The sequence below is a fragment of the Podarcis vaucheri genome (assembly GCF_965113315.1).
Source record: "Podarcis vaucheri genome assembly, chromosome: 2".
Lineage (NCBI taxonomy): Eukaryota > Metazoa > Chordata > Lepidosauria > Squamata > Lacertidae > Podarcis > Podarcis vaucheri.
This window is the reverse complement of record NC_138760.1, coordinates 116,788,868-116,809,626: the sequence shown is the minus strand read 5'-3', so window position 1 is coordinate 116,809,626 and position 20,759 is coordinate 116,788,868. Positions and strand designations below refer to the sequence as shown.

The following is a 20,759-nucleotide window of genomic DNA, read 5'->3' as shown; positions in this document are numbered from 1 at the left end:
GTCCATAGACAGCTTTTCTAGGTCTTGTGACCAGCAGGACTAAACAGCTTCTGGTGCAATGTGACACCATGCCAGAAACCAGAGCACATGGAAATGCCATTTACCTTCCCGCCAAAGTGGTACCTATTTATCTGCTTGCACTGGCATGATTTCGAACTGCTGGGTTGGCAGGAGCTGGGACCGAGCAACGGGAGCTCACTCCATTGGGGGATTCGAACCGCCAACCTTCTGATTGGCTAACCCAAGAGGCTCAGTGGTTCAGACACAGCGCCACATCCTACATCTGCCTATGCAGGGGCTCTCTTGAAATGAATCTCGCGACTACACCCCCTCCATGGGGTTCCATTTTGAACCTTTACAACTGCATATACTTCCAAACTATAACTTTTATATCAGTCCATATTGTCCATGGTAATTGTTACAACACAAGTGGAATCAAAATCCTGCCAGTATTTCCATCTGCTTGCCGTGGTCTCCTAAATACCTTTTAAAAATTTCCCATTCTTTTATAAAGTTTTTGTCCTCTTGGTTCCTGAGTTTTCCAGTCTGCTTTACCATTTCCGCATAGTCCAACAACTTGGTTTGCCGTTCCTCTCTGGTAGGGACTCTGTCTTCTTTCCATCTCTGGGCTGGAAGGACAGATCCTGAAGCTGAAGCTCCAATACTTTGGCCACCTCATGAGAAGAGAAGACTCCCTGGAAAAGACCCTGATGCTGGGAAAGATGGAGGGCACAAGGAGAAGGGGACGACAGAGGACGAGATGGTTGGACAGTGTTCTCGAAGCTACCAGCATGAGTTTGATCAAACTGTGGGAGGCAGTGGAAGACAGGAGTGCCTGGCGTGCTCTGGTCCATGGGGTCACGAAGAGTCTGACATGACTAAACAACAAATTAGTATTATTACCCAGTCATGCTGGATATGAGCTGGTGGAAGACAAATCCTCCAAGGATCAGTATAGAATAATAGAATCATAGAATTGTGGAGTTGGAAGGGACCCTAAGGGTCATCTAGCCCAACCCCCTGCATTGCAGAAATCTCAACTAAAGCATCCCTGACAGACGGCCATCCTACCTCTGCTTAAAAACCACCAAGGAAGGAGAGACCATCACCTTCCAAGGGACACCGTTCTACTGATGAACAGCTCTTACTGTCAGAAAGCTTTTTTCTGATGTTTAGTGTTGGAGCCTGTGCTTTTTAACTTGTTCATACATGATCTAGAATTGGGGGTGAGCAGTGGTTGAGATAGACATGCTTGCTTGCTCAAGATTGCTGCTGTTGTTGGAAGATGTTGCTGGCATCCGTCTGTCTTGTAGGGTGGTGAGAAGGAAAAGGGGATTGCTGGGCACTCCAGAAGGGCATATCTAAACTGGGTGAATGAAACAGGCGGTAAAATGGCAAATGCAATTGTATGTGAGCAAGAGTATAAGCAATGCATGTTGGGACAAAATGGAAATATCTCTTTTTCACATATACATGGATGGGGTCTGGTGGTGACTCACCAGGAATGAGACCTTGGGCTTGCAGTGGGCAATTCCGTGCAAATGTGGACCCAGTGTGCAACAGCTGGGGGGGGGATCATTAGGACAGGAATTGAAAATAAAATTGCCCTTATCATAACTCCTTTATTCAACTCTTTGGTGTGGCCACACTTGGAATACTACCCAGTTCTGCTTGCCCCATCTCACAAAGGATATTGTGGAGATGGAAACGTTCAGAGACAGGAACAAAAAATGATCAAGGGGCTGAAGCCAAGTTCCTTTTCTGAGGAGAAGTTATGATGTTTGGAGCTTTTTTAGTTTGGGAAACAAAGTTAAGGCGAAAACATGAGAGAGGTGACTAAGATAATGAACTATGTGAAAACACTGCCCAGAGAAAGGTGTTGTCGTCCCCCCCCCCACACTCATAAGGCTAGAAATTGGAGCAACCCAATGAAGAGGAATGTTTGGAGATTCGGGGAAGAAAAAAGGAAATACTTCTTCAATCAGTGCATAGGGAAGCTGTGGCAGTCACTCCCAGAGGATGCAGCGAAGACCACCAACTGGGATGGCTTTTGAAATATACTCAGAGTCGCAAAGTGATTTCATGCTCTTTATTCAGCTCATAGTGGTGAGGAGGAATGAATGCAAGTCCCCTCAAAGTATCTGCTTTATATACATTATTTACACAATGGGCTGCACCAGTGGCATAGCGTGGGGGGTGTAGGGGGGGCGGCCGCAACATCTGGGGGGGTGCGCTCGCACTTGCAGCTCTCTACCCCTACCTGGCTCACTCACTCTCTCTCACTGCAGTGCTGGCTGTGCGAATCCGATCCGAGCCGCTGGGTCGCCGCCCACTGTGGAGGGGGTGGGTGCCAGGCGTGTGGTGCGGAGAGAAAGCGAGGGACTATCTGGGGGAGGGACAGTGCAGCAGCCGCCCAGCGCAGCGCTGAGCGCGGGAGAGAACCACACCAGACCAGACCAGGCAGCAGCAAGAAGCTGGCAGCTGCGGCAGGTTAGGGGGCACAAATTACTTGCCTTGCCCCGGGTTAGGGGGTGCAAATTACTTGCCTTGCCCCGGGTGCTGACAACCCACGCCACGCCGCTGGGCTGCACATGATTGGCTAATTCTGGAATTCTACTGTAAGCCAATCAGGTTGTGGATTCACTTATATCTGGAGCATGATTGGGTGGTTCCTGCCAACCAGTCATACTGCTGCATTGTTCTAGGACCAATCAGATTGCTGCATTCTGAATCCTATTGTTCTAGGACCAATCAGACTGCTGCAGTTTGGATCCTATTCAACTCAGTACATAACAGCTTTAAAAGAGGATTAGACAAATTCATGGAGGAGACAGCTACCAATGGCTACTGCCCATGATGGGTTTAGTCTCGTTCTGCTGCCAGAGGCAGTATGCCTCTGAATGTCATTTGTTGAGAATCAGAAGTGGGGAGAGTGGCTGCTTACTGGCTGCCCATTGGCCTGCACTGTAAGAATCGGATGCATGGAACACTAGACAAGGGTTCTTCCAGGTGAGAATCTTGCCCCTTTAATATATTATTGTTGTTGTTTAGTCATTTAGTCATGTCCGACTCTTCGTGACCCCATGGACCAGAGCACGCCAGGCACTCCTGTCTTCCACCGCCTCCCGCAGTTTGGTCAAACTCATGCTGGTAGCTTCGAGAACGCTGTCCAACCATCTCGTCCTCTGTTGTCCCCTTCTCCTTGTGCCCTCCATCTTTCCCAACATCAGGGTCTTTTCCAGGGAGTCTTCTCTTCTCATGAGGTGGCCAAAGTATTGGAGCCTCAGCTTCACGATCTGTCCTTCCAGTGAGCACTCAGGGCTGATTTCCTTCAGAATGGAGAGGTTTGATCTTGTTGCAGTCCAGGAGGGAAGGAAGGGGGGGGGAAGGTGGTGAGGAAATTCAATGCGTTTCCTGCTTTGAACCTGCAGCCTCAAGATAAGATAAACACAGCTTTAGAGAAGGACAAAAGAACGCCCCTCTCTTCCTTAAATCTTTCTTAAGATTTTTTTTTTTTAAGTCCCGCTGGATCTGGCCAATAATAGCTTATCTAGTCCAGCATCCTGTTCTCACAGTGGCCAACTAGATGCCTCTGGCAAGCCTTGTGATTTCCAGAAACTGGCGTTCAGAGGCTGCAGTGGAAACTGAACACAGCCATATAAGATTCAGGTAGGTAGCCATGTTCGTCTGACGCAGTCGAAATAAATAAATAAAAACATGAAAATGGTCCAGTAGCAATTACAGCCATATAAGTTTGTCTAAACTCCTTAGTAGCCATTTGAGCTGATGGGTTCCTGCAGTGCTTTTTTACGGGGGGGGGGGGACACAGGGGGACGCATACCCCTAAACATTTTGTGGATCTAAGTTTGGCCTCATTGAGGGGCAGTATTTCAATATGAGTAGGAAAATGACAGTACCCCTAAACGTTTTTTTAAAAGAAAAAAAAAGCACCGGGTTTCTGCACGCGCTTCACTCATTTCTGAGCCACGGATGCATCCGATCTCAATAGACAAAAAGGATAGCAAATACATATAAATATATTTATATGTATTTGTTTAAAGCAAAATAAAAGTATATAATAATAATTTTAAAAGGATAGCAAAAAGGAAATAGCAACGCCTTCCCACAAAGTGGAATCGCTGACCACGGAGCCAAAGAATTCGAAGCATTTCTGGGAGTCAAGATTAACAAGGCATTTTTGCAGACATGAGCTTTTGCGCGTTTCAGCTCCTTTCCTCAGAACAAAAGCAGGCTGTTTAAGTAGGCGTGGAAACTGGAGAAAAGCTAGGCGTGGAATTGGAGCTTTCCAAATGCCTTGCCTTGCCTTGATAAGTTGGTTTTAGCAAATAAGCATGAGGATCGGCTCTCTTTGGAGAAGGACTGGCCTGTTAGTCCCAAACATCTGGAAGGGGCGGGCTGCTCCCATTCCGGGGAGGAGCAAAGGAAATTGAAGTTGCCTCCTATCGCTGTATCTACTGCTTGTTTTCCTGCTGTTTTGCTCCGGGCGCCGGAGAAGCGTCACGTGGGCTCGATCCTTTTCTGCCTCCTGCTTCGTCATGGTAAGTGTTTTTGCCATGACGCTTCTCAGTGTCGCAGTTTGCTGTTAACGGATCGAACATGGCAGCTGGAACCCTGGAGAGCCACTGAACTTAGGTGACTCATCACAAGGTCCTGCCTCTCACCCTTCAGCGCTCAGGCGAGGTGCACTCAAAAGAGATTCCTCCGGGGTAAGCTGCTGCTGGCACTTTCCCTCCAGCCCTCCTCGCTCGGTCGTGTTTGTCGCCTGAGATCACTAGCATCAGAGATCACTAGCATCTTTGGGGGATCGTATATCGCTATTCAGCAGACGTCTGAGGCGCGCCCTGGCGTACAGGGAGCTGGAGACAAAGAAAAGGGGCGTGTCAGATGAAGGGGGCTGCGCAGGAAGGGAGAAAGTAAGGGATCAGATGGAATCCAGAACCTGTAGATTCTGTAGAATCTGCTTGCTCTTCCGGACAACCTATTTCTTGAGCTTTCATCCTGTTTTACTGGCACAAAGCTCACCCGTGTGCTCTGATTTGTTGGTGGGCGGGCTTTGTGACAGCAAGCATTCAACAAGCATGTGGTTGTGGGGTGTTTATGTCTTCTGGTTTCCTTTCTAGAGACCATGATTTATTATTAGCTAGGCACCTTATTAGTCTCTTCTTCCCTAAAAGCTCTGTAAGCAACTCACATCAAAGAACATCTACATGTATACATTACACCATGTAGAAAAAACAAAATGAGAAAAATTACATTAAACGTTAACATTCCATACAGTATCAGTGATGCAGTATAATACTGTATCCAAACATTAAAACAAAATGATGTTCCCACCCAAAAGTATTAATCCCCACCCCCACCCCACAACAAGGCTCACTGCTGCAAATCTATGTGTGGGGTGGGGGTGGGTGGGGATTAAGGCTTCCTCCAGGGATGATCTGGTGGCTCTCCTCACCTTGCTGAGAGAGCAAGAAGCGAGGGTCAATGTTTACCTGTTCTGCAGCTGTCCCTACCAGCCCTGGGAGTCCCATTGCCTCTGTCCTGCCTGCAATTGGCAGCCATGGCAGGCAGGAGCAATAACTGTCCCCTGCCCTTTCCTGGATGACGGGGGGTGGGGTGGGGGTGGTACTGGGTGCTGCTCAGCTGCCCAAGGCTGGTGGCAACTGGCAATAGCTGCTCTCTGCCCCCGCTCATTTTTTTTTAGAATTGCATTTAGGCATTCCATGTGATCTGGACGCTTGCTTTCGCCAGAAACTGCTAGCGCATACTCTGGAAAAGCTCTTTGCCTTTTGATCTTAAAGTATTGAGGGCGCAATCACATCTGCGGGATTTTCTCCACACCCATGAAGGCTAGAGATTCCCTTTAGGAAAATAAAATCTGACAGCCTAAACATGGATTCTGTGCAGGGACAGGGGCAAATATAGTATAGACTACCAAGGGTTGCAAGGGATGCGGGTGGCGCTGTGGGTTAAGCCACAGAGCCTATGACTTGCCGATCAGAAGGTCAGCGGTTCGAATCCCCATGACGGGGTGAGCTCCTGTTGCTCGGTTCCTGCTCCTGCCAGCCTAGCAGTTCGAAAGCACGTCAAAGTGCAAGTAGATAAATAGGTACTGCTCCGGCGGGAAGGTAAACGGCATTTCCGTGTGCTGCTCTGGTTCGCCAGAAGTGGCTTAGTCATGCTGGCCACATGACCCGGAAGCTGTATGCCGGCTCCCTCGGCCAATAAAGCGAGATGAGTGCCGCAACCCCAGAGTCAGTCACGACTGGACCTAATGGTCAGGGCTCCCTTTACCTTTACCAAGGGTTGCAGGGTTCCCCCAAACAACCTGTTTAATGAGCATTCATCCTGACCTGCTTCCACAGAACTTCAAGAGGTAGTTAGATTACGTCTGGTCTTTACTGACTATTTGTTCTGATTTGCTCATTGGGTGATTACACCGGCGGAAGGATTCCTCGTGCCTTTCTCCTGATTTGATTGTGGAGTGTTTAATTGTCTTCCCACACTTTGTCCACCGTATATGTTTTAGTTCAGTTCACTGTCACTTTCCTAACTGCAAAAAGTCCATTTTTAAAAAGTGGATTTGTTCTGATAGCCTGACAGAAGGCTTTAATTCACTTTTAAGTGCTCAAGTCTAACTTGAACCCGTCCTTCAACATACTGACAGCCTGGAGGGAGTTAGAATGTATAAATTACATGCGGGCCTAGGAGCCAACTCCTAGACCTACACTCAACAGCTGCTGCCACCACAAAAGCCTTTGGAGAAGATACTTCAGTTTTATTATTGCCAACATATTGTTTTCTGTGACCACACAAAAGGAGACTGTTTACTCAACAGAGAAAACATAATGACTTCAGCGCCAGAAAGAAAAGTGGAGGAGGGAATGGAATGGAAAGTATTCTAGAAAGGATATTTCTTCATGCACAATGGCCGAGAGCCTTAAGAAAACAATAAAAACTTGTAAGCATGCAAGGATTTCTGCCCACATCTCAGGGCCTTTCACTCCCCCCCACCAGTAACTTTTTCATGTAGGGCAGGCATAGGCAAACTTGGCCCTTCAGAAGTTTTGGGACTACAACTCCCATGATCCCTAGCTAACAGGACCAGTGGTCAGGGATGATGGGAACTGTAGTTCCAAAAACATCTGGAGGGCTGAGTTTGCCTATGCCTGATTTAGGGAGTGTTTTTGAACCCTCCCCTCCCCCTCTGCTCAACCATTTTGGATTCTAGGCATACAAAATGATTGCTTTATTCCTTTCCAACCTATTTCCAAAGAGGGTGGGAAGTATATGTTAAATGTTTTTAGATGCTTTCAATTGTTCTTCGGTGTTTTCAAGACCGTTTTCAGCGTTTTCATTTTGTTCTTTCGTTGTAGCTTTTGTATGCACGATGAACCTGGTTCAAACCATGGCGTCTCCAGTTAAAAAGACTTATGGCGGTGCTGGGAAAGACCTTCGTGCGATACCTCGGTGAGCTGCTGCCAGTCAGATCCTGCAGAACTGGAGTGCAAGGACCAAAGGCAACATACAGTCAAAGGCAAGGATCGGCAACCTTTCAAAGCTGTCTCTGTGGCCACATTCTGCCAGTGGTCATCTGTTGGGGCAAGCAGCCCTTTCCCTCTCTCTTTTTGTCCTCCTCTTTTTCCTTCCTTTTATATATATAAAAGGTAAAGTGTGCATTAAAATGCATATATTAAAGAATATAACTTATAATGTTTTATACTAGGAAAATTGCTTAGCAAAAATGCACATTAGGCAACATTGCATATTTTGTCATATATTAGGAGAAATCAGCAATAAAATACAGGTACTTTTCATGCAGACTTTTTTTAAAAAAATCACAAACTGACATGGAGAACTGAAGAGTAGAAAAGTGAGAAACTAAGAGAAACCCAAACTGGCAGGTGGGTTGTGCCAGGATGCTGAAAATGGCAGCATATCTTAAAAAGCTGTGTTGCAACACTGGAAACATGAGGAAGGTTATTCGAAACACAGGATTTGCCTGAGGAGTCTAGTTAAATAACTTCATTCACCTTAAGTCTCTAAAGTCACTTTAACAACAAGTGCCTAAACAACAAGGGTGTCTCTGGACCTTAAATTGAGGCTCATAAAACAAAAAATAATATTTAGAATATACTGGACCCCATTACGTTTGTTTAAAAAAGGGCCATCTAAGGTATCTAACTGTTGGGGATGCAATAGGGAGAATGCTTCTCTAAAACACTTTTTTTTTTTTCATTGTCCTATATTGAAAGATTTTGGTAGAAGGTAACTGAAACGATCAGCAGAACTGTATGGAACCACCTTACATTTACAGAGCAAAATATCCTTTTGAATTATATGCCCAGCGCATGGTACCTTAGCACAGCAAAAAGTCTGATACTGATGAATTGGAAAAATAAAAATGCGGCTCCCTTCTACGATTGAAGACTTATACAAACTTGCAACATGTAAACATCTTTCATATAAATGCAGACTTGCCATGGACAAATTCAATGATATTTGGAATCCATTCTTACAAATACTGTAATAGGTTAAGATCTGAAGTACAATACCAACTTTGTAAAGTATACAGTTTTGGGTCGTCCCCCTCTTCCCCCTTTACTTTCCCTTCTACACGGGTTCTGTTTCTCTTTTTCTTTTTCTCTCTTTTATTTACCTATCACCATGTTTAAAAAGATAAAGGACCCCTGACAGTTAAGTCCAGTCGCAAATGACTCTGGGGTTGCGGTGCTCATCTCACTTTACTGGTTGAGGGAGCTGATGTTTGTCCACAGTCAGTTTTTCCAGGTCATGTGGCCAGCATGACTAAGTCGCTTCTGGTGAAACCAGAGCAGCACACGGAAATGCCGTTTACCTTCATGCCAGATCGGTACCTACTGAGCTACTTGCACTTTGATGTGTTTTCAAACTGATAAATTGGCAGGAGCAGGGACCAAGCAACGGGAGCTCACCCCGTCGTGGGGATTCAAACCACCAACCTTCCAACTGGCAAGCCCTAGGCTCAGTGGTTTACACCACAGCACCACCCGCACCCCATGTTTAGTGCACATATAATTATGTACTTTTTAGCTTTCAATAAATATGTTTGGTTGAAAAAACCAAAACCCAAGTTGATTGATTAACACTGCTGGTAACAGGGACCTCTTTGTCTTCCCTGAAGGTTGAGAGCTGCTGTACTCAGCATGGAAAGATCCCAAGATGGCAGAAGATATCACAGGTGAGGCATAATAATCTTGTTTGTTTCACACAGTGGAGAACTAGAGGTGGCAGGGCAAAATCTTGAGGGCAAACCTCTCTCACTGACCCAAGGGATGAAACTCTTTCTATCCCAGAATGTTTTATCGGAGAGAGGATTAATTCTGGGTGTGGTGAAAAAGATACTTCCTTTCAGATACATTTGATGCCCCAGTAGCTCTCTGTTACAATTTATTTACAGTCATAACTTGGTTGCCGAATGCCTTGGAACGCGTACATTTCAGCTCCCGAACGATCAAAAACCGGAAGTGACTGTTCAAGTTTCTGAACAATTTTCGGAAGCCGAATATCCGGCGCGGCTTCTGATTGGCTTCAGGGAGCTCCTGCAGCCAATCAGAAGCCGTGCTTTGGTTTCCGAATATTTTGGAAGTCGAACGGACTTCCGGAACAGATTCCGTTCAACTTCCAAGGTACGACTGTATATTGTATAGAAACTCCCCAAGATTGCTTTGAGAACTTAATTGAGCCATTTCCCAAGAAGCTATGACCATCTGAGACCCACTCGGACCTCCTGAAACTTCTCAACACAGGTAGTAAAATCCCTGAGTCAAGTCATAAAATCTGGGAGTCTTTGCTGTTCTTAGGCACCAGGTCATTTTCTGAACTGGCCCCAAACCTACCACAGTATACTGAATTTTGGTCCTATTCTAGAAATGCTTCCATCCCAGCTGGCACCTGGAGTTTTGTCCTAATTCAATTACAAAAGGTGAGGGGGATTTCATATGTGGTGCCACAGATGAGAAGATAACACTGGTTCTTGATGACTTATGCTTACTTTTACAGATAGAGCCACTGTCAACAGTGAACTGATGACTCCTGAGATACCTGCTGCAAGGGAAGGAGGGAATGCTGGTAGATGTGTTTTCTGATTGTATATATGCTGTGCTTTTCCTCTGAAGAAGCCTGGCCTGATTTCTTCAGCATGGGGCTGAGGGAAAGTCCTCTTGCTTGACATGCGGGAGAGTCCCTGCCAGTTTGCAGAAACTATACCAGCTCAGATGGAACTGTGGTCTGGCAGTCAAAGAGAAATGTGGGGGGTGACAACTCACCATTGCTAAGAAGTAGCACAAAGAAAGAACAGGCAGACTTCATTAGTGGTGCATTGGGTTGGGTTGGAGCTGCAGAGCTTCTGCTTCTTCCTCGCGCAGGGCTTCTGCTGACAGAACTTGTTGGGTGAATTCCACCACCATCCCTGGTATTTAAAGCATTTTAAAATTGCATGCCTTTCCCCAAAGAATCCTGGAAACTGTACTTTATCCTCTCGTACAGCTGCAATTCTCAGCATGCTACAGTTCCCAGGATTATTTAGGGGAACCCGTGTGTTTTAAATGAATGGCATGCATGTGACCTGTTTCAGTCTTCCATCTTTTGGGAAATCCTCTTCTGGGAATTACCCCTTTCTCCACAGAGGAAAGCGAAGGGGGAGGGAGGAAGATAGATTGCCTTAGCCTCCATAATCACATGCCCCGCTCTTGATTTCTCCCCCTAGGGACAGGCCTGAGAGGAAAAACTACCCAAATAAAGATGACCTTGTGTGCTCCTTTAATGCATTAACATTTGTTTGTTTATATTTTCATTTATAACAAATAAACATTTTTTAAAAACCAAACAATTCTCACATATCAAACTTCAATTTCCCTCTCTCTCTTTCAGTGGTTCCATAAATTTGCCGTTTTTTTCTTTTTCAGCATAACCCAATTAACTAGTCTCCTATAAAAATCTGGGGTTTTTTCTCATTTGGCGCATATACGCCAATTAAAAATATTTTTTCTCCCTGTGGTGTTATCTGCTTTACGTATTCTTCTTTGTTTGTCTTTAAATAGTTACTTGGAGTCCAACTCTGCTTTATATACATTACAACTCCTCTTTTTCCCCTTCTTCTTATGTCAGAGGTTACAAAGTCCTTCCCCAGCAAAATCCTTCTATGTTTCTTAGCAATATGCGTTTCTTAGAAGCAGATTACGTCCAAATGTAATTTCTTCGCTACATGCTCAATTTTACTTCATTTTGTTTTGTTATTAAGTCAATTTACATTCCAAGTTAAGATTTTTAATGCCATCTTGTTTTTATTTATTTTTCTTTCACTTTGACCTCTGTTGAGTCTACCTCTTCCTGTTCTGTTCCAGTCCAAATGCCCTTTCTCCTGCTAGCTCTTTCCCATATTTTCTCCAGAATTTATCTTCTTCTGTGGATCCTGACACCTTTGTTTTCTCCCTTTATACATAAAAGATACTCCCTCTGGGTATTCCCAACGTTACGGGATTTTGTTGTATCTCAGTGCATCCATCAAATACTTATACTTTACTCTTTTTTTTTTTTTATAAGATTTTTATTAGTTTTACAAAAGTTTTTATAACAAACAAACATAAAAGAAAGACAGACAAACAAAGAAATATAATTTCAAAATATCCTTTCATAAACTTCTTTCCTCGGACTTCCCCATACCTCCCCTTTCTGCATCCTCATACTTTACTCTTTTTTTAAAAACAATCTCATTTGTAGTCCAATGCTCTAGGACAGTAATATTCTTGGACTACAAATCCCATCATCCCTGACCTTTGGCCATGTGGTTAGGTATGATGGAATTTGGAGTCCAACAACCACCAGAGCACATGATGTTTTGGGATGACTGTCTTAGAATACATCTCATGGAAAGCAGGCAGCTAAGGCAGGCATACCCTAAAGTCGTGGTTTGGAATGAATTTGCAGTGCATTGTCTTGAATGTCAAATTCTCGCAAAACTGTAGCAACAAACAGACTGATTTGTTTGCTTTTGTGATCATCATTCACTTGGGTCCCCAAATGTTGTTGAACTACAACTCCCATCATCCCTAGCCAGCAAGGCCAGCGCTCAGGGATGATGGGAGTTGTAGTCCAACAACATCTGGGGACCCAAGGTTGAGAAACACTGCCTCAGACCCTTTCCCTTCTGTTTTTCAGTTTTCATCCCAAAGTGCATTAAAGACAAAAAATATACATTAGCAGCTGTTGCCGTCATCACAGCTTTGGTCATTACTATAATCGCATTGGCTGGTGAGTAGAGAAAACTTTGTGCTTTAACCCTGACATAATTATTTATGATTTATTGCTTCTTTCTGCCTTTGACTTGTAGATTCCTTCCCTCACCGAACTGCATTTCCTGCCTCATAATAATCCAATACAGTGGTACCTCGGGTTACAAACACTTCAGGTTACAGACTCCGCTAACCCAGAAATAGTACCTCGGGTTAAGAACTTTACCTCAGGAAGGGAACACAAATCTCATGCCGGCAATGCGGCAGCAGTGGGAGGCCCCATTAGCTCAGGATGAGAACAGAAATCGCACAGTGGCAGCAGGAGGCCCCATTAGCTAAAGTGGTACCTCAGGTTAATAACGGTTTCAGGATAAGAATGGACCTCTGGAACTAATTAAGTTTGTAACCAAAGGTACCACTGTATAGATTTCTGCTTTAGAGTACATTCTCAGGCTGCAGTTGAATTGAGGTAGGCCCGTTGTGTCTGCACTTCAGTAAGCACCATCGTGAGAATGGATTTCTCAGCCTTAATGTGTAGTTATTTATTTATTTAAAAAACTTCTGATAGGGTCAGTGCCGGATTTACGTATAAGCCAAACAAGATGTAGCTTAGGGCGCCACTCTCTTGTGGGCCCCCCAAAAAATTAAAGGGGGAAAAACTGGGTGTACATTTCCAAAATATAAGATAAAGGTAAAGGGACCCCTGACCGTTAGGTCCAGTTGTGGCCAACTCTAGGGTTGCGGCGCTCATCTCGCTTTATTGGCCGAGGGAGACGGCGTCCAGCCTCTGGGTCATGTGGCCAGCATGACTAAGCCACTTCTGGCGAACCAGAGCAGCGCACGGAAATGCTGTTTACCATCCCACCGGAGCGGTACCTATTTATCTACTTGCACGTTGACGTGCTTTTGAACTGCTAGGTTGGCAGGAGCAGGGACCAAGCAACGGGAGCTCACCCCGTTGCGGGGATTCGAACCGCTGACCTTCCGATCGGCAAGTCCTAGGCTCTGTGGTTTAACCCATAGTGCCACCCGCGTCCCCAAAATATAAGATAAAAAACAAATAAGATAAAACCTACATACAGCAACGGTGTTTTCTGTTGTGTATGGACCTATGAGGTCCATAAATTACTATATAGCATATATTCAAAACGAATAAACAGCGACAATTTGTTGTTGACAAAGGACAGCTGGATATATAAAGGGCCCCATTACCTTCAGTAGCTTAGGGCCTCATCAAACCTAAATACAGCCCTGAACAGGGTATTCAGCTGAGTTCTGGAAATTTTGATGAAAAACACTAACCCCCTTCTTGCAAAGTCGAGGAAGTAAAGGAGAGGAAAATGGCTCCCTAATGATATATGATTCAATGTTCTTTGAGATTTATGTGCTGTCTCCAAAACACTGAAACATCTTGCTCCATAAAATTCTTTAAAACAGGCAACAGATGAACTCTGCATTCTCTCGAGCTCTGCTCTCCACAACATAGCAAAGATTAGTTTAAAACAAATTGATTAAAAATCAGTTAAAACTAAAGTTATAAATGAGGGGTCTGCTTTGCTGCAATACATGCTATATGCTTGAAAGATTAAATATTAACTGAGAATAGTGAGCTAGATGGTCTGACTCGGTGCCAGGCAGCTTCCTGTGATATTTTTATCCTATTTTTCCGCTCATAAATTTGTATTTGCAAATTTGTATTTAACAGGAAGGATTCGAAACTGCCAGGACCAGAGGTTTACCGAAGACTGGACTAAATTTATAGAGTATTTGAAAAGTATTTGCGACGATCAGATTACGTTTGTAGGATTACAAGAAGTTCTGTGAGGAGTAATTTAAGAAATATTGTAAAAATGGAAAGGGAGAAATGATTTGTTAGAAAAGGTAAAGGCAATATTAGGTTAGGAATTGCAGGAGAAATAAGGATTATCAGAGGTGCTGAAGGAAGTCCAAATACAGTAAGGATATATGTGTTGTGTGGTATGTCTTTAAAATTGTGTATGCTAAAAATTAATAAAAAATATTTAAATAAAATAAATTTGTATTTGCACTAAGCAATGTGAACCACAGCAGTGCAAATATATAATCTTTTAGTACGGGCATGAAATCTACCTGCCCAATAAACATACATAGCAGTAGTTGTTTAAAAAAGAAAGAAAGAAAAGATCATGGCTTTTCCAAAAGAACCCTGGGAATTATAGTTCACTGCTGCCCATATTACAATTCCCAAATGTTTCCCAGCATCTGTCCTCAGTGTTACAGAATCATTGTGAGCTCTTACACTTGGGCAAATTGTTTCATTTCCAGTTAAAAAGCCACAGCCCTGTCCGCTGTGTCCTCCCCCTGTCGATGCTGCCTGCCCAGATCGCTGGGTTGGGTACCTAGGGAAATGCTATTATAAATCAGAAGACAAAAGGAACTGGAGCGACAGTGAATCTAGATGTTCCTTCCTTGGTGCCTCTTTGGCTGTGATTGATACCAAGCCGGATCTGGTAAGGAACAAGTATGTATCCTCACTTGTGGGCTCATCGCCGGAAGCAAACAAGTACAGCTCCACCTGTAACTTATATTCTGGGTTTAATAATAATAATAATAATAATAATAATAATAATAATAATAATAATATACTAAATTTACAACAGGGTTCATGACACTTCGCAGAGCAACATAAGCAAAGTGCCCCAAGGAATCTGCAATCTTATCTCTGCGGCAGTGGGGAAGACAGCAGAAGGAGAGGTGGGAAGGGAGCAAGGAGTGGTGAATGGCAGTAAGAGATGATGTCAGGAACAGGAGGGAGGGAGGGGCATGGTGGTGGGGAGAGCAATGTGTAGCTGCCCCAACAGAGCCAGTCTGGCACCCCCGCTGCTGCCCTTGCACCCTGCCAGCCTCCCTGCAGCCTCAGCCCTCACCCTCTCGATAAATGGCAAGGGCACACATCCTAGGAAGTGGACATTGTAGTTCTGTCGTACCAGACAAGCTGCTATGGAACGGAAGGTCCCCTTTTTGCGGTATACCAGATACGATGATGCTGATAAAGATGAGATTTAAGTATTGAGTCCTAGAAGGTGGTAGAGGTATATAAACCACTGCTTGCCATTCCTTTCCTGCTAGGATTTTTTGTGGGATTTTACTCGTCCCTCTCATCATTGGATTGGTCTTTCAAGAGAAGCAGAACAGCCCTGGAAATGGCCCAATGGGACAGAGTTTGGAAACCAGTGAGTGATTTCCACCCCCTCTTTGCCTGTGAATACGTGCCTGCTTTGGGTTTGGATTGTAAAAGTTGTCTTTTGCATTAGTTTCCAGAGCTTATATACAGTACCCACAATTCACTGTGTGGAGCTGTAGCTGGAGACACCTTTTTATTCTGAAATACCATGCAGGAATAGGGAATATGTGGGCTTGGGAGCGGGAATGAGGATTTGTTTAAATGATAATTAGTAGGTGAGAGTATTGATTTGGTTATTGGATAGAGTTTTGCTAATATTTCCTGCTGCTGTTTATGCAGCCAGTGTCTTGTTTCCTCCCCATAAGTTGTAGGTTATGTGAAATATTGACATATTATATGATCCTCCCACCCCCCTGTGGTATAATGTACGGGTATATATTTTTCTTTAGTGTCACTTGGAGACCTTTGAGTGATAAGCAACTAGTAAGTTGAATAAATTAACAGATATTTGCTGTCATGTTTAACTCCAGCCCTGCAGATGTTGCTTTAATGAAGAACAATATCTGCTTCTTCTTCTTGTTGTCTATTTCAGATTTACAGTGCGAGGAGAAGGCTTTTGCGCTTACATAAATGACCTTGGGGTCAGCAGCACCAAGTGCGCTGTGGTGAAGAACTTTGTCTGCAGCCTGGCGGATGCTTGCGCCAAGAGGAAACAAAACTTGTGATCCTCATTTGTGTAAGGCGAGCACTACTGGCTCTTTAGAGTCTCACTGGCAGAACCACTCTTTCTGCAGCTAGTTCCAGATATAATGCTCCATTTTGTTATCTGCCTATAAGAGAGATTTATCAAGAATAGCGGCAACAGTCTTGTCACCGTGTTTGAACCTCACCTATGCCATAAACTCACAAGATGGCCTCAGACTACCATTGCCTTATCAGCCATGGGCTGTTGGACTCCCAGCAGCCTCTGCCAGCACGACCGGTGGCATGGGATTATGAGAGTTGTAGTCCAAAGCACCTGAAGCTTGTTGTATGGATGAACTGAGGCCTGAAAGGCACAGTTCCCAAGTCAATCACCAGCTGAGAAGCTGCCCTTCATCTTGACTGAGGAATAAACTGTGAGCAGGACACCCTGTGAGGCTGTGTGGACGCTTGCCCAATACACAATGCTTTGGCCAAGGACCCAAACATGCTTGCCAGACCTACTAGAAAAGGAAGAATTACAGGAGACGTGTAAATGATTGCTGACCCAGGCAAATGTAGTCCCTGCAAGCCTTGAATCGCCACCGTCCCATGGTCTTGATGTGCTCAGGGTCCATGTCCCAGGCAGCAGCAGTTGTGGCGGCCCCAATGTGGAACAACTGACCAGAGAAGTGACTGGGGTTGCGCCGCACACAAAAATAACTTTTCTCAAAACTGCAGTGAATTGGCGCCTGGGCACAGGTTGTGTGTTAGCTTGAATAAAGAGAGGGCCCCGGTGGGCAGGCTTGACCTTCAGGAACCTTCTCGTGTCGCAGACTGGGCGAGGGTCGCTGCGGGGGGAAGGGTCCAGAATCAGGAAGGTGCCTTGACGCAACTGATCAGTTTTGAAGGAACATACTCTGAATTGGAGGGAGCCCTCATGGAAGGTCACAGCATTAAGCAACAAGCCTGCATGGGATGATACAGCCACACCCCCAGTGCGCATGCCAATACGCAGAGCCCTGAAGAATGCCAAAGAATATGCAGCCCAGAATAACTTCACCTCAAAACTGGACCAGGATACACTGTGCAACTTGCACCAAATAAGCTGCCATGTCTCAAAAAGTAATAGGCTTTCTAGCATCTAGCAATGGGGAGTGCCTATGGCACCATCCCTAAATGAGCTTTTTCATGTGAAAATTATTATAATGCTTGGGCAGCCGAAGAAAACATTTGCTGAAATAAGAAATAGCGGCCCTGTGAAGGGTCATGGTCTTAATGGCCAAGCCTTACCGCTCAAGGAAGACTAAGTATTGTAAGGACATCAGACTTGGCTGCTGGATGCCTGTGAGAGGAGTCATGCCTGGCCCTGAATGCTTCAAATGTGGACCAAGCTCTTATATAGGCCCTTATCTTGTCCAATTGCCCATAGCTCTTCTGGGAAAGTATCTGGTAGCTGGGCAGCCTTGGGCACCAGGTTGCAGAAACTTTCCATCCAGAAGTGAGATAAAGCATCCGCAATGTCATTGTTAAGACCAGGAACAAATTTAGCTGAAAACGTGATGTTACGTTGAAGCCATTCTAACACAAAAAGGCGACACAACCTGCTGACGCAATGTGATTTGCGCTGGGTCACAACCATCTGTTTTTTTGGACCAACTCATTGCTCCATCTGCACTTCAGGATTTCCCCCTGAAGCTGTGACCACCGTCGCCGCCTAGAAAACATTTCAACAAGCTGAATGCAAGAGGGTCTTATTTATTCCCTTCACCTCTGTTTGACTTTTCACATTCCTTATCGCACTGCTATTTACTTTCCAAGTAAGCACGTTCAGGCCTTATCACTTTCTTGCAGAGGGAACGTTACTCCAAGCTAGCGTTGCTTCAAAGAACAGTTGCCACCTTGTGGTTTGAACTTGCCAGTGCTGGTCTCAAGTGTGACTTTAAGGGTTAGGGGCAGGTCATTAATACGTGGGGACCAAAAAACTCTCTAATGTGAATGTTAAAAAATGTTGTGTAAAGGTGTTTATAGAATCAGGTGAATGTGGGTTGGTGTTTTTTTTTCCAGTCTTGGCAATGATTCCAAACCAGAAGTGAGCAGAACCAAAGTCAAAAGTAGGCAAGGCCATTCCTTCTTATTTTCATCCATTCCTTATCTCTTATACACACACACTACATAACTAATTTTCTGCAGTAGCTCCCTATCTGTGGAATACCTTCCCTAAGGACTCTCACTTGTTGCTGGGCAAAAACTTTTGTTTTCTCCTGGACACAATGATTAAATGCTTTTATTCTGTGTTTTAATATTTTTGCCTTAATGTTGCTCAGGTCTAACTCGTTTGCCTTAAGGTAAGAAAGATTAGTGCAATTCCCACACACCCCTTCATGAAATAACTCATGAGAGGGGTCATAAGTGTAAGAAAAACACCCCTCCCTTCAGTGTCTGTTCTGTTATGTTCCGTTAAGAATGTCAGTTAATAGGGACCAACTGCCGCCTTTTGATTCTTGCCTCAGTGATTAAAAACCCATCTAGTTGCAAGCGGTGGTTTTTAAAAAGTGCAAAAGTGTGTTACATTTCTGTAACTATCTGACACATTTCGTTGAACTCTGCTAAGAATATTTTGTTGTTGTTGTTGTTGTTGCTTTGTTTAATAATAAAAAAGGTGGCAGCACCACCACACAGAAAAAAAATCTCCGGTTTTATGTGTTGGCATTAAGCAAAGGTTAAAAGATTGTTTAGGACTCTTGACTAATCCCCAATAGTTAAGTGGCTGGATTAACTTCGTCCCTAAAACACTGGGTTGCCCGGGTGGACTCCTAATAACGTAAAGCCCAATCAGAGGCCTGCTTAACTTCACAGAGAAAACTATGTCAACACCTTTGGACCACTCTCCAAGCAACCCAGGAACAGAACGGAAGTGAAGTTTGTTGCTTGGTTTGGAATCCCCCGCTCTCTGCAACCGCTTGGAAGTTATTTGGCAAGATCTCTTTCTCCATGATATTTTGCTCAACAACTCTGGGCAATCCTCCCCCCCAAAAGCTCAAAAACTCTGGGCAATCTCCCCCAATTTTCATCATCATCATCACTTTTAATTTGTATACCATCTTTCTATCTTACAATACCCAAGGCGGTTTACAGGCTGAAGAAACAAAGAATGTACAGCTTATAACAATCTAATGTAATACAAAAATGTGATACTAAAACATAACTTTAAAATAAGCAAGCTACATCAAGTAAAGTAACATACAACAATCATTAGAATAGTATAGAATAATATTAAATATCAGCATATAAAAACAGAAAACTACTCTTAACAATTACAATAAATAATTTCAAAACTACAATCAATAAAACAACGGCAAGCCGCAGGGCATAAAATAATACAATACAAATTGAGAAGCAGAGCCTGGAGGGTGGGGCAAGGCATTTTCTTTATTTTGAGTCCCCTAAAATAGGGGGCGTCTTGTAAACGGGGCGTGTTATACATGGAAAAGTACGTTTTTCTTTTTCTTTTTAGTAGCTTTTATTTCCCTACTTTTCTAGTTTCTGAAGAATGGGCTACAGTGGTACAACATCAACATCAACTTTGTTGGACTGGTCATGTTGTGCGGATGCCTGGATGCCTGATTACAGTGGTCCCTCGGGTTACAGACGCTTCAGGTTACAGACTCTGCTAACACAGAAATAGTACCTCGGGTTAAGAACTTTGCTTCAGGATGAGAACAGAAATCACACGGCGGCAGTGGGAGGCCCCATTAGCTAAAGTGGTAGCTCAGGTTAAGAACAGTTTCAGGTTAAGCACAGACCTCCGGAACGAATTAAGTTCTTGCCTGCAGGGTTCTTGCTGCAAATCTAAAGCAATCAACACCTTCTTCTCCCTCCACCAACCACATCCTCCCCCAACAAGACCATTATGTAGAAGAAGCCGTCTCCAGTATTAACAACAGGGCTTGTCTATTTCACTGTTAACATGTGCTAACCACTGCGGCCTATGGCCTTTCTGCCTGTCCACCAAAGGTGTCTGACTCATTTGTTCCACTGCAAACAGCATCTCCACTGCTTTTGCATATTTCGTGGTCAAGGTGTTTATCACACAGGTTTCCATTTCATGTTTAGCTTTCTGCTAAGGGGCATATCCCCCCCTTTATTATTTGAATTTTTAAAACAAGAAAATGTTCAAGAAATTACAAAGTTTAGGTCACCTTGGCTCCTTTGGCAGGAAGAATGGGATATAAAGTAAGTGTATAAATAAACAATCTAAAACGTCAACATAATTATGCCAAGATGCTCATATTCATAATTCTCTTAAGTCTGTTATTAACACGTAAATAATGACTATATGTAAGTCACATATTTCCTTCTGTTTTGTTTTTTGCAAAATATTACTTTAATTACTTTAACCATTTCCCCTATTTTTATTTGGCGAGCCAGCATTTTATGGCTCTCAGTCGGTTATAAATCAGTCTTTTAGACTAGACCACAGTAGCTATCGGCTGTATTTATATTGAATTTTGCATTACAGTGGTACCTCGGGTTAAGTACTTAATTTGTTCCAGAGGTCTGTTCTTAACCTGAAACTGTTCTTAACCTGAAGCACCACTTTAGCTAAGGGGACCTCCTGC

At 44.0% G+C, this 20,759-nt stretch overlaps 2 protein-coding genes across 9 annotated transcripts in view; one reads left to right on the top strand and one right to left on the bottom strand.

Moving 5' to 3' along the window:
* The window catches only part of LOC309525178 (killer cell lectin-like receptor subfamily F member 1), a 32,871-nt gene extending 25,496 nt beyond the window's left edge, over positions 1–7,375 (bottom strand). The window contains exon 1 of one of the 2 annotated variants that reach the window (XM_082210656.1): positions 5,514–7,375. In XM_082210656.1, the coding sequence (XP_082066782.1) occupies positions 5,514–5,715 (202 nt within the window). In that variant the 5' untranslated portion in view covers positions 5,716–7,375. The remainder of the gene's footprint in view (positions 1–5,513) is intronic. The other variant, XM_082210655.1, reaches the window with a different exon arrangement.
* On the top strand, positions 3,847–18,844 carry LOC309525242 (C-type lectin domain family 2 member D-like). 7 transcript variants are annotated; one of them, XM_082210768.1, is made up of 8 exons: positions 4,566–4,727; positions 7,398–7,558; positions 9,185–9,241; positions 10,063–10,131; positions 12,220–12,312; positions 14,598–14,782; positions 15,402–15,505; positions 16,049–18,842. In XM_082210768.1, the coding sequence occupies exons 3-8, from the start codon at positions 9,223–9,225 to the stop codon at positions 16,179–16,181; spliced, it is 603 nt and encodes a 200-aa protein (XP_082066894.1). In that variant the 5' UTR covers positions 4,566–4,727; positions 7,398–7,558; positions 9,185–9,222; the 3' UTR covers positions 16,182–18,842. The 7 variants fall into 7 exon arrangements, with proteins under 7 accessions (XP_082066896.1, XP_082066894.1, XP_082066895.1 ...); XM_082210771.1 differs by lacking the exons at positions 4,566–4,727; positions 7,398–7,558 and adding exons at positions 9,461–9,527; positions 15,906–15,939 and having other exon boundaries at positions 16,049–18,844; XM_082210773.1 differs by lacking the exons at positions 4,566–4,727; positions 7,398–7,558 and adding exons at positions 9,461–9,527; positions 15,906–15,939 and having other exon boundaries at positions 14,598–14,793; positions 16,049–16,165.
* Positions 18,845–20,759: the final 1,915 nt, after the last annotated feature.